The 13,623-nt window shown below is 40.4% G+C and overlaps 1 protein-coding gene across 1 annotated transcript in view; it reads right to left on the bottom strand.

Annotated features, from left to right (window-relative positions):
* The window catches only part of lmbrd1 (LMBR1 domain containing 1), a 104,668-nt gene that overhangs the window by 47,421 nt on the left and 43,624 nt on the right, over nucleotides 1-13,623 (bottom strand). Inside the window, exon 7 of the mRNA XM_034682403.1 lies at nucleotides 13,199-13,272. Coding sequence (XP_034538294.1) covers nucleotides 13,199-13,272 — 74 coding nt within the window. The remainder of the gene's footprint in view (nucleotides 1-13,198; nucleotides 13,273-13,623) is intronic.

The following is a 13,623-nucleotide window of genomic DNA, read 5'->3' as shown; positions in this document are numbered from 1 at the left end:
TTTATTTTAAGCTACTTGTGTTTTCTTTCAGTCTTTCATTGAAACACCACAGCAAATTACAAAACAGTAATCAAGCTGTGGTAGGACCAGAACATTCAGAACTTGTCTAATGACATACAGAGGTAAAAACATACAAACTCTTCTCACAGCTTACACACCATTTTGCTCAGTGTGGTCAAGTTGTTTGAGCCATGCAAGGTTAATTATCCAGGGTTATACCCAGAAGTTTGGTCTCATTTACTTGTTCAATAGGACTGTTGTTTACATTTTATTTCAGTGTTAATTCAGCCTTTAACTCATATCTTTAACCAAATGAAACGGACTTCGTTTTATCAACATTCAGAGGCAATGCATTGCTCCTTATCCATTCACCTCAACTCCTCTTGTAAAATAATGTTCAGTTCACTTTTTGATTACACAAGAGCATATAATGTTGAGTCATCTGCATACAAAGCAATGTGAGCCTTTATGAAGACAAATGGACAATTATTCTTCAAAGCAGAAAACCAAAGCGGTCCTAAACAGCTACCTTGAGGTACTCCATATGTAACGTATCCCATTACTGCTGCACTGCTATTAGATAGAACTGTCTGCCTCCTGTCTGATAGATAGCTCTAAGTCTATTCTTAAGCAGTAATAGTAAATCCATGTTTAAACTTTCCTCACAGTAAAGACTGATCTATAACATCAGAAGTCTTTGTTATCTTGCTGCCTCTTCCATTCCTCAACCATTTGTGTCAGAGCCGTGCACATGGAACGACCAGTCTTATAGGCATGTTGGTAGCTTGTGTTTAAGCTATGAAAATCAAACTAAGTTTGTATTTAATCAAAAATATTTTTTACCATTTTCATTCATAAATTTCATTCATAAGAATTCAAAATGAAGGTTAAACTCTTAACATGTCTTCCACAGACCTGTAGTGTTGACACCCACGTGTCTGACGATCCACAAAAGCCCCCAATTATTCCAAAAATCCTGAATATATTTTTTTTTTGCTTACAATAACTGAATTTCTCTCTTTATTGTTAACACTGCTAAGGCTGTCACCCGTGGCTTTCAAAGGCATGTCCTGAAATATCAATGAAAAGGGCACGGCACCAAAACCTTGACAAACAAAGCTGCTTACTTTTTTGCACACATCACTTCATGTGTCTTTAACCTTTCTATTAATCAGTCAAACTTTCAATGTGATTATTTGATTTCTTTAAAAAATGTTCAACATTCAAAAAAAGTACTGAAATTTATACAGCATAGAAAGAAAAATTCAACAAAACTTCTGAGCAGGTTACAGTTTCATCAATGAAAGGTCAAAATAAAGGTTGTTGGCCCTGACAGCATGATTTCTAATTATTAAAAGTTTTCAGAGTCTTGTCTCCCTCCTCCATCTGCCTGCAGCACACCTGAGTGTTATCAGCCCACAGGCAGGAGGAGGTGGTTAAACGGGGCAGATCCTGCAGAGACTCTCTCTGTCCTTACCTTTCCTTTCCCCCCAAGTAGGTTCTTTTTGCCAACATGTTTTAGATTGTTGGGTCTAGTTATCAGTGCTTTATATTTCTTAAGACTAATTTTTGGTTCCTGGTTGGTTCAGGGGGAGGTGCCGGGATCGACCGTCCATTGCTCGGCTGGTCCAGCACCCTTCTTATCTTTTGCTCACTGTGGTCTCTGGTCCTTTTTGTTTTTCTCTTCTGTTTTCCTGATTCTGAACATTGTAGGGGTTTATTTGATCAAATAAAGCTTGGGGTTTAATCCTTCCATCTTGTGTGGTGTCCCTTTTTATATATTGGCTTGGTTCCTTTGTGTTCGGGAGGCCATAACAATCAGGTAATCCAGTAAGCCATGTCAGTGAGTGAGCATGCACAACATCCGGTGTGTGGAGCAAGCTCTACTACAGTAGCCAACATTGTTGCGCTATTTATTCAATGTCTCCTCTTTGACAAGGCTAAATCTCTGCTGTGGACCGGGTCCTTTTGGCTTTCCTTTAGGTCATAACTTATGCAAAGCAATTACAGGCACTGGGCTTTATTCTGAATGGCACATAGTTTATACCAGCATCTGCTAGTGTGTCCCTACAGGGTAGCTTTTCTGTACTCGAGTAGCCAATTTTTCAAATATTGCCTGAGGGCTGTTTTTATGAAGATTTTTTCATACATGTCTGTCTGTGTGACTCAGTCTAACATAGGGTAAGACATTTGCTACAGATGCAGTTGTCCCCAGTTCAGTGTTGTCATGGAGAGTTTGGGTATGTCTCCTAAATTAGAGGTTTTCAGGCTGGCTTCCAGAGAACAAATGTACCTTCATGTTGATGGCATATTGTGCTTTAAGGAGAAACCTTTAGTATCAGTCTGAGTCCTTTTAAATCCAAGAAGTGCCAATATAACATACCGTATGTTGCTTCATTTAACCGTCCCTTTGCACATTACCGATGAATGATATAAATGATATAAGTAGTTGTGGGATCTATCTGGATAATTCAGCTGCTACCATAATATGATTGTTTGTACTTTTAGACAAGGAGCTCTTCACAGAGTGCTTAGCGATATTGAAAATTGTGTTATCCCAATAAAATATTTCCTATCAGTTGATATTGATAATTATCCCGAAAAATATCGAATCATTATTTCTTTTAAATGTAAAGTCAGATATTTGCTCCTGAGTAAGAGTTGAATAAACCAGACAGTTTGTTAGCTTGTATCTGGATTTAGTTTTCTAATAAGCTTCTTGAATCCATCTTTTTTGACAGTGCTAACAGGAAGCAGGTCTTTTGTGTAAAAAATGATTTTTGTGAAGATTTAGTTTGTAGATTCTTATTTTTCTCAGGTTGAGGTTATTTCCACAACTTGATTTAAATTTACAACAAAGATATATCAAAGTGTATACTGTGTATTAGTTTAGAAGACTGTTGATTTGAGTTGTGTGCTCCCCTTTAAGATTACTAAGGGTTACGGGCAGGGTGATGTTTTTCCCCCACGATGCAGTGAATGCATCACGGTTATTCAGTGTTCAGTTGTGGTACAGTCGCGGTGCAGAAGGCAAGGCAAGGCAGCTTTATTTGTATAGCGCATTTCATACACCAGGGCAACTCGATGTGCTTTACATTAAAACATTAAAAGCATTGGAGACATTCAGACAGGCATAAAAGAACATAATTAAAATGACAAATATAATTAGAAAAGAAAAGGAAAATTAGAAATATATTAAAAATTACATTAAAATTTTAATTTAAAGTGGGTTAAAATAAGCTAAGATAGGAAGGCAGTGGCAAATAAAAAAGTCTTATTCTTTGATTTAAAAGAGGTGAGAGTTGGAGCAGACCTACAGCTTTCAGGGAGTGTGTTCCAGATATGTGGTGCATAATGACTAAACGCTGCTTCACCATGTTTCATTCTGACTCTTGGGACTGAAAGCAGACCAGTACCTGATGACCTCAGAGGTCGAGGTGGTTCATAAAGTAGTAGCAGATCAGCAATGTATTTTGGGCCTAAACCATTCAGTGCTTTATAAACCATCACCAGGATTTTAAAGTATATTCTCTGACAGACAGGAAGCCAGTGTAGAGATCTAAGAACTGGAGTGATGTGGTCTACTTTGTTGGTCCTTGTTAGGACTCGAGCAGCAGCATTCTGTATGAGCTGCAGCCGTCTGATGGACTTTTTAGGGAGTCCTGTAAAGACCCCGTTACAGTAGTCTAGTCTGCTAAAGATAAATGCATGGACAAGCTTTTCTGCATCCTGCTGAGACACCAGTCCTTTAATCCTTGATATATTCTTAAGGTGATAGTAGACGGACTTTGTAATTGTCTTAATGTGGCAGCTGAAGTTGTCTCAAACGTATTTAAGCCCTGCCTACCTCTCACCCTGCCACATGATTGGCTGTTCAATGCAGTCATCTTCTTTTGTCTAATGTAGGGTGGCAACTAGCGTTTAGGGCTCATTAGTGCTCCCTTTTCCAGTGGTTGGGGATGTAATTACAGGTTTATTTATAGCATTTTTTTTATCAAACATTTGTCATATTTATAGTGAGAAAAATGATATCGCGATTATTATCGTTATTGTATAATCCCCTAGCCCTACTTCACGTTACATTTTCAGCCAAATGTAGTGCCTGAAATCATGAGTGACTAAAAGAGTTGTAATGGTCCATTGAATCAACAGGACTGTTGTTGATGTATTTTCTATAAAAAGAAAACAACAAGCATCCCACAGAAAAAAGAATCCCTGCCATGCCTGCCTCCAAACATGAGTGTTGACTGCAGCTCATCAATTTCCCATGCTAATGCTTGATATCTAAAAAACACTTTAGACAAGGATGCACCTGTGTTTATGAATCTTTCATGAACCTGAATTTGAGTTGAGTAGAAATACAGACCAAGTTTTTCTGCACCCCTTCACAATCAGCATCCTCTAATTTTGGGCATTTTCTGATATATCAAGTCTGAGCGGGAAAAAAAACTAAAATATGTAACTCAAAAATGATTTAATATTTATCTTACACATCAGAATAACAGCTGCAGCCCACTCAACCTGACATACCATATTTACCACAAGCTACTTGATCCAGACCCTGGTGGTCCTTGTTTAAGAACGATAAACCCTGACTATGAAAAAAGGAAAGAGTCAAAGGAGAATATGACTCCTGAAAATTCCATGATGCCATCTGTTTGAAGAAAACATGCACAACTTTGTAGAAACTGTTTGAAGTAACACCCCGCTCTGTTAGTGCAGCAATGATACAACGGTTTTTAACTAACAAAAGAAGAGCGGCTGTCTGCAGAGCACTTGAATCAGACAACTTACGAGTTTAAATTCGGCTTCTAATCAAGTTAATCACATAATTAGCTCTAATTAACAGCACCTGACTTAATCTGCAGTCATTCATCAATTCAAACAGTGGAGGCATTATACCCGCTAAAACAAGATCACTAGCCTTGATGAGAATTCAGCAGATGGCTTACTATCAGTTAAAAGGAGCAACAAAGTTTAGCAAGTGTGTTTTACCAACCTCAGATTTGAAACAGTTTTCACTCAAGGGTGTGCCCTATTTTTTCCACTTCACACAATTCTATCATTTCATTTTATTTATATTTGTTGTGAAATGTTGCACTGGAGAAATTGGTTTTGAGAGCTGCTTTGCAACATGAGCAGGCGAAACATTACAGAAAAGAAAGGTAGATCCGCCTAATTTTGGCCCAATATGGCACCTTTAGAATATGCCTGTAATGACCAAGCGTGCCGGACATGGCCCTGGTGGTGAGGCTTTCAGCAGTGTGACTGCCCCCTGGTGGCTGGCTGCAGTATAGGTCAAAAAATCCGTCTCCCCCATTCATTAAAAAATAAATACACGTCGTACGAATGTTTCTCACATCTGTATGCTGTGGTGATATGTAGTTAGTATCTGAGTGTTTTGTGTCCAAGGCCTCTTTTTTCTGAAAAGTTTCTTTTTCGTTAGTTATTAGAGTTTAAAAAACAGGGTTTTACTTCCGGGTTTCCTTTGATTCACAGCCGCCGTAGAACGAAACTTCAAAGGACACACAGCGTCTTGTCACGTTACGCTGTAGGGCGGAGCTTATTACAAAGGCTTCACAGGCTCTGGCTGCACAATGGCGGCGCCCAGGAGGGGGATTTTTTGGCTTCAGAACTGTTCAACGGGAAGAGGCGGAGCAACGCTGTCCATTTTTATTTACAGTCTATGGTAATGACCCGGATTGGGGGAACAAGCATAGGTTTGGTATTCTTGGTAATCCTAAACCAGTATGCTGTTCTGTTGAGTTTTTTTGTGTTGCATCAGGCATCAGATCACAGTTTGAACCAGTGGTTCCTAAACTTTTTCTGCAGTGGAAATATTTCCATGCCGCTTCCTGTAATAGCTGTTTCAGAGTAAAGTTTTTCGGAGTACGTAACATGAGGTGACTTTTATTGTGAAGAGCTTGTCAGGAACGTGATGTTGGTCATTTTAGTAGCTTAACTACGATTAGTGGCGGCTGTTGGGAGTTATAATATTTACAGTTGTTCATTTGGCCTCAAGTCACAGCTACAGTCATCGATCCTACACATTTTGGACTTTAAACTACTGTGTTTTAACACCCCTTCAAGCAGGTAGAGCCGTGGTAACGGATGAAAATCCCTGCATCGTGAGCTGCAGCTGCTGCTGTTTGATGAGCGTAGCTCTGATCTGAAGTGTCACAAGGAGGAGGGGGTCCGATCTACGTTTTAGTCTGTCACATATTACTCTGCAGCACTACTATGTTTACCTGCCACTTCACTTTTTTCACAGATATACATAGTTGGTCTAGTTAGCAATACAGAATTTGGTGTATTGTTTTTATTAAGCCATGCCGCCCCCCTGTCGAACGCGCACCCAACAGTTTGGGAAGCACTGGTTTGAACCAACCCCAGGTGCCATCAGGGTGCGCAATAACTAGCTGTGACTAGCTTTTACTGTTTCCTGAAGCACTCCCCGCCCCTTTAAATCAATCAGCAAGACAAATATGCCGGTCTGTCTGGGTTAGCCCTGCCCCTGCATGCATTGAATGTGCAAGTGAGGGGAGTAGGGGGCACACGCTTCAGTTATCATAGTTGTTAGCAAAGTAATTAAAAACCAGAAGAGTCACTGCATTTTGCAGCACTGAAGGGTGATTGTCAGTACAGGCTTACTCAGAAAACAGCAGTGGCAGCAACATGACGCCTTTTACTCACTTTAATACAATGATGCGAAGTACTGGAACACTTCACATGACTCAGGACTGTACACAGCTGGAGAGGCTGAGGCACAAACACGCACAGAGGATTTGAGTTGAGGTGACTCTTGATTTGAGTCTAGTGATGCACCTGTTTAGCTGAGTGTAGTTTTTAAATGCTTTAATGTAAAAGCAATATTGAAAAAGTCCTTAATTGTGTTTAAAAAAATGCTTTTGAAAGGTTTTTGTTGGATACAGTTAAGGGAAAGCTGTGTTATTGAGATGCATGGAGTTGCATTTTGATTCATAGTGCCTTGAAATGCACAGTTAGAACGATGTATGCCTCGAGAGGAGATGAAAGTTATATATTATTTTCTTTGCCAATCCAAAAAATGATCTAAACTGTGACACCCGAACCATGAGATTTGTGGTACACTGCACCCCTATTTTCATGGAGAAGTATAAACTGTGTATTTTAATAAAAAGAGTGCTTCATGTTCTGAAAATGTTCATGTTGTTCAGATTTTCAGACAGAGAGTTTAAGAAATAGCGACTAATAGTTCTGCTGTGGCAAAACTTGAAGGTGATATTCTATTCAAAGTCCGTTTTCAAAGTTCTTCACATCAAATTTCTAGCAGATGGTATTTTGGAGGAAAAGCAATTAAATCAATTTCCAATTAAAAAACTAAAGTCATACAAACACCAGAGCACTGGAGAATCCTAAAGTAAGTATAAGAGGGACCACCTTTATTCACTCAGAGACCCCATCTTCCCAGGTCAATCTCAAGGTCTGTGATTAGATAAACAGACATTAATCTTCTGAACTTTAGCTCAGCATCAGAGCCTTATGGCTGGCAATTTAAGAGCAGAGAAAGACAGGGCCACGGGAGACAGAGCCATGAGAGTCATAAGTCAATATGCTAGACAAGCTTTTAAATGAAGCAAAAGGACTCCTCATGATCCATGGGCTTAAAGATTGGCCTCATCAGACTCATGTCATTACTGCAGGGTCCGTTCAAACAGAGCACTCGTAGAGAGTAATGCAAAAGTGTGCATGTGCAAACATTCAAGGTAATGTGAAAGAAGTGTACCATATCTATTGATTTTCAGTTTTGAATACAATATTTGAAGTATGGAAATCAATTCAGTTAGATTCTAACCTGCTGTTTCTTTGTTAAAGGTCCGACCTATTAACTCAACTTTACAGAAAAGTGAAGCCCAAACCAAACTACTACCCCTTCCTATTAGCAGAACATGTGCAGAATGTTGTTATATTTGTGCATGTTGTTGTAAGAAGCTGCCGACTCATCAGGCTGGTGTCTGAAATCTGATAACTATCACTGAGGTGATGAACATCCAGTGTTTTTCACTCAAAGACTTCACTGGGGCATCACACCCAGGTTCATTAACGAACACCTGAGCATACTTTACAAGCCAGAGCATTAAATATGTATCTATCTTTGGAGACGGACACATGACACTATCTGTGATTTTTCAATTAGTGCATGCTGTCAGCTTGCTCTGCTCCTCCTGCTCCTGTTCACTCTGACAGATGAACACTGTGACAGAGACACACACTGCTGTCTAGCACCAAAGTACTGTCAAGAGTGTGTTTATTATGCCATTGTTTATTAAGTCCAACTGTCTGTACCTCATGGTTTCGATCACTTTGGTACATCATGTAATTAACACGTTTGTCAGCTGCTGTAACCAATCACTGAGGGGGCAAGATGGGCAGTGATCAATGAACATGGTTTACTCATTTAAAACATCTTTAGTTGAACTACTTTGTGACTTATATGTGATACTGAATTCCTGATTTGATGTTAGTTTATCTCAGGTAAAGACACAAAGTTACTTTCACTTAAATGACAGTTTTTATGCACTGATTTTGTAGGGACACCTTAAGTGTAGTTTGTGTGGTGAGCCAGTCGTGGGGCCTCATAACAAACTCTGCTTCAGGCCCGACTTTGGCCAGGGGCAGCCCTGCTGAACCAAGCGGCAACCTCCGGTCTCAAAATATGAGGCCCATGCAGAAGTGTTATAAACTGCAATTCATCAAGCAGCTGCGGCTGGCTGCAGAAACACCGGAAACCACATACACACTGTTGTGGAAGTTTTTGCCGTTACTTCCCGTTACTGGTGAATAATGAAATAGAGACTTCTGCCGGCCGACAAGGTTTTATTTTCTTTGCAAGGAAAAGGTCAGTCAACACCCGAGCGGTTGGAATGAAGAAAGACCTCGAACATGGGGAAAGCTTGAACATTTATACCTGAGAACCGCCCCCCAAGGTGTGTTTCACACCCTTTGTCTGTTGCAGGTATCTACATCAGGGCGGGGTCCCTAAGATGTGTTTCACACCCTTTGTCTGTTGTAGGTATCTACAAGGTTGACGTCCTACAAGGTATCTTGTAGGACGTCACAATTTAAAACACAATGGGACCTAGTGTCTTGATGAGGGGTCAAGAGATGGGGCGTCTCGGGGAGTTGACCACAAAGGAACCGATTTTACCATTACAACACCAATTCAAAAAAGATGATCTTTGCAGCATTAATATACATGTTTACAGACTGGTTCAAAAAACGGCTTGGCTCTATGGCTCAATAAGGACATGACTGACTTGACTGACAGGTGGGAACACATAGGTGTTGGCTAGGAGGCTCAAACCCCGCCTCTTTACACACTTTGACTGGTTGAGTTCAGCATTACCAATATGGCTGCCACCGACGATTGGCTTCAAAGCAGCGCTCAGGATCAGATGGGTGACGTCACGGTTACTACGTCCTTTATTTATACAGTCTATGTGCTGAACAGAGCATTGGAACCTGCTCTCTCTACCAGATCAGATGATTTGGGTGTTTTAAAACAAAATGCAATCAAACACTAGTCAAAACAATTTTTTTAAGTACTTAAATTGCCATCATCTCCTGTCAACTTGCTTAAAAGACCAGAGATGAACACATCAATATCAGTTGCAACCTGACATAACAAGCTATTCAACAGTAGACTGTGCTGAAGGGATTTTTGCAGTTACATAAATATATTTATTGTGTTTCGTTTGGTGGAAGGGGCTGGATGTTGATAACCTTTCTGCGAGAGGGATCCCAATTGCATGTCTCTGTAAACATTTTACATGTAACATGTAGTTTTGTGCATTGCAGCAAGAAAATGGAGACTGATATTAAACCTGGTCAAACAGGAAGATGTTATTTGCTTGAAGAGGATGCCTCTGTTCAATTTCTCTTTGAGTGTGAAAATGAAAGTGCTAAAAAGACCAGAGAAAGCAGTAAAAGCTGTAACCTTCCTCACTTTGTATTAATTTGAAGTGCACTAGGCTGCAGCGTTGTATTTTGTTTACATCACAGATTTGTTTGGATTGAAGGTAGGTGGCGATAAATTAACACAGGGGTCATGGACAACATTTCCACTTCTTATGGAACCCTTCACTTAGACTCCATTAAGTTGATCAGGCTTAATACCAACACATAGTTAAGAATGATAAATCACATAGCTCTCTGAAAATATGTGTCGGCTGCCACCAAGAAGAGTTCTGCTGCTTGTAGATAGGAGACACAGGAGAGGGCGAATAAAGTAGATGAAAGGATGAAAAGTGAGATAAAACGAGCTCCATGCATTTGTGTCTGGGAGAATAAATAAGGGAGTGGCAGCTGTTGATGTCGCCCAGAGGACCAATTTCTTTGATTGACTTCATCAAAACAAGGAGCATCAAAAACAAAGGCACGCTGGGAGATTTGAATCCCACAGGGCATCTATGCAGTCGAAAGCAACATGGGGTCACTGCAAATCTGAGCATGTTTCCATCCTCATGTACCAGACAATTATCTACTCTTCAGAGAAATGTGAAACACAAAGTGAGAGAACAGTTGGTGAAACTCCTGCTGAGATAAATTATATGTCCTTAAGGGAGATTAGTTCTACAAGTAACTTGACTAGGTTGTGTATTATTCATTAAGAGCTTCACATTCAATTGTTGTGTAATTTGTCAAATGGGCGTCTTTGAGCTCAACGGAATCTGGATAGATTGGGGTTGCCTGTCACTTCTCCTCTCCTCCCCTGGGTTGATACCCAAGTCCTTTTTTTTCTTTCTTGTATTTTTCCTCAGTAGGCTTTATTCTGTGTTAGACCCGCCCTGACACCAGCGCCACCACCTCCGGGGAATATTCACAGTCTAGTTACAAAGATAACAGCTAAGAAAAATGGACAGCATTAACAAATGTTACAGAGCAGTCCATTTTTTTCTGATGCAGGAAAAAAAACATGAAACAGCCGCAGAATGCTGAGGGAACCAAAACACAGGCACACTGTATATTAATGGACACTGAGGTAGATCTATATATATAAAAATAGGGAGAAGATAAGTGGTTGATAAGCCGGTGAAAGGTGCTCATATATCATGCAAGAGTTTTGGGTGAAAGACAGCAGCCTGAGAAATTTGAGCAATTGGATGCCATAACTCTAAAATCACAAGGCATTACTAATCCTGAAAGGCCACTCCATCACTATAAACATCTCATACCAGAAAATTGGAAACCATTTGTACAGCAAAAAAACTGCAGCTCCAACAGCATTTGACAAAAACATGCATTATTAACCAGGACATACAGTTTCCAGAGAGAAAACATGTTGGTTAAATCTGACAAAAGAAGTCTTCTAGGCAGTCCTTCCTCATACCACGTGTCATAACTTAAACAGACAGTTCCACACAGAGAGGGGAAACTTCTGTGGTTGCTGCGTTTTTTTTCATTATTTATCTTTCCTGATGTTTGAGAAATAGCAGTGCTCTTCAGAAAGTGTCTCTCTGGCTTATTTTGTGGTGGTTTCATAATCCTCTTCTGAAGAATCACAGAGCTGTCTCCAAGTTGCATGTGGTGTGTTGATGTTTATTTTCAGTGCAGCTAGCCAAAGCTGTCTGAGGCCTATAAACTCAACTCTACAGAGCACGGTGAAATCTATATCGTGACCAGGACACTTTGTTGGAACATAGTGGAAAGAAAAGGGGAAGTTACATCCATAAAATCTTTGTAAAAGAACATGTTGATGTAAGTTTAGCTTGAGAACTTTGTCAAAAGACAGGGCTGTCTCAAGGACTTGCAGAAACAATGGCTGACATGACAGCTCCCCAAAAGTAACGCCAACATTTTTGAGTTTTGATAAGTGATAGGAAGAGGGGTATACCTTCATGACTGAGAGCTCTGTTGACAAATGCGTTTCCTGCAATGCTAGGTGCAGCAGAGAGGAGGAAGAATGGCAGCAAATCACGTGACAAAAAACTAACCTAATAGTCTTAGCATAACTGTGAGTGTCTGCATGAGACCAACACTATAGTCAGTTCTGCTGTATACTGTACCGCCCTGATGGATCATTTCTCTTCTATCAGTAAGTTAAATGTGTGTTTTGTTTAATGGAAAGGGGAGAGACAACAACACCACTCTAGCTTCAAAAACATCACCAGGCGCACTGACACACTGGGATCCTATCTCACCCCCACATCATTTACTTTGACTCTCCCTGTCCCATTGAAAGTTACTAACGATGGACCTTAATGGAGTCCCTGAGCTCCCTTGTCTCTTAGGGTCCTCTGGGTCCCGGCCTGCTGCTGTGGACGTTCCAGACTCCAGCTGATACAGCTACTGCTACTAATGTGTCTCATCACTATCATCGCCTTCTCTCTCTTAGTCTGCTCTATCCCTCTTTCCAACCCCAACATGGTCTCAGCAGATGTGTGTCTAACATGAGTCTGGTCCTGCTGGAGGTTTCTGCCTGTTAAAGGAAGTTTGTCCTTGCTGCTGTAACTTGCTAAATGCCGCAAAGTGCTCTGCTCATGGTGGATTAAGATGAGATATGATTGAGTCCTGTCTGTAAAAGGGGACTGGATCTTATCCTGTCTTGATGTTGGGCCTTTGTTAATAATTTGACATAGAGTATGGTCTAGACTTGCTATGTTTGTAAAAGCAACTTGAGACAACGTTTGTTGTGATTTGTCGCTATAAATTTAAAGATTGATTGATTGATTGACCAGTGCAGTATGTAACCAGGTAGACGTTTTTCTGGCTTCATTTTTGTACAACAAGAGGAAGTGGAGAGGTGTAGTCAATTTGAAATATATACAGTCAATGGGCAGTCTGAAGGCAAGGTGACGTGGTGAAAATATGCAGTGTGCATTTAAACTGATACTCATTTTTTGGTGGGAGGTGGAACAAAGTAGATTTAAGTAAGTTTTGCTTTGAATCCCATCCACAGCCTTATGTAATTTATATTCAAGTCAGTACTATGACTGGCTTCTCAATAAGGGGGCCTGCTGACCGTCATGTACTGAAGGCACAAATCTGACTTTTAGAGGTCAAAACACCACCTGAGTAAATCTGAACTATCCCTTTAAGCTACAGGGCTGGCAAAATTTGGAGATCAACCCACTGGAAGAAATGCCTTAATTACTGTGAAGATAAAGCCCCACTGAGCACATGAAACAACATCAACCACTTGTCTCCGGTCCCAACTTACCGTGTAAGTGATCACTGCCAACATGCCAATCAAGGTCAAGGAGCTGATGGAGAAAGACAAAGCCGGCAGACCATCTGTAAGAGGAAAGACAGGATGGCCATTAGAGGTTTCAACCCCAGCTGTTGAATGAAATATCAGTGGACTCTTTGCCACATGTGCGGCTATCAAGGGCCGACCTTCAGATGTGCACTCTGACAGTACTTTAATCGTCTTTTTTGGGGGTTTCAAAGTCAACACACAGCTGAAATGTTTCCAGCATTCAAACATTTGCTCAATGGCCGGAGCAATTATCTAAATTTCTCTGAATATTCTTGAAGTGCTGCTAAAATTTCCATGCACCTGTGGACAATCATCTTTAAAAATCCCTGAAAGACTGTAATTTAGTCACTCTTAATCTTCCTGCTGTGTAGTGCATACCATTTAAA

This window comes from Notolabrus celidotus, chromosome 4 (genome assembly GCF_009762535.1).
Source record: "Notolabrus celidotus isolate fNotCel1 chromosome 4, fNotCel1.pri, whole genome shotgun sequence".
NCBI classification, from domain to species: domain Eukaryota; kingdom Metazoa; phylum Chordata; class Actinopteri; order Labriformes; family Labridae; genus Notolabrus; species Notolabrus celidotus.
Note: the sequence above shows the minus strand (reverse complement) of the source record. Positions and strands in the feature narration are given on the sequence as shown.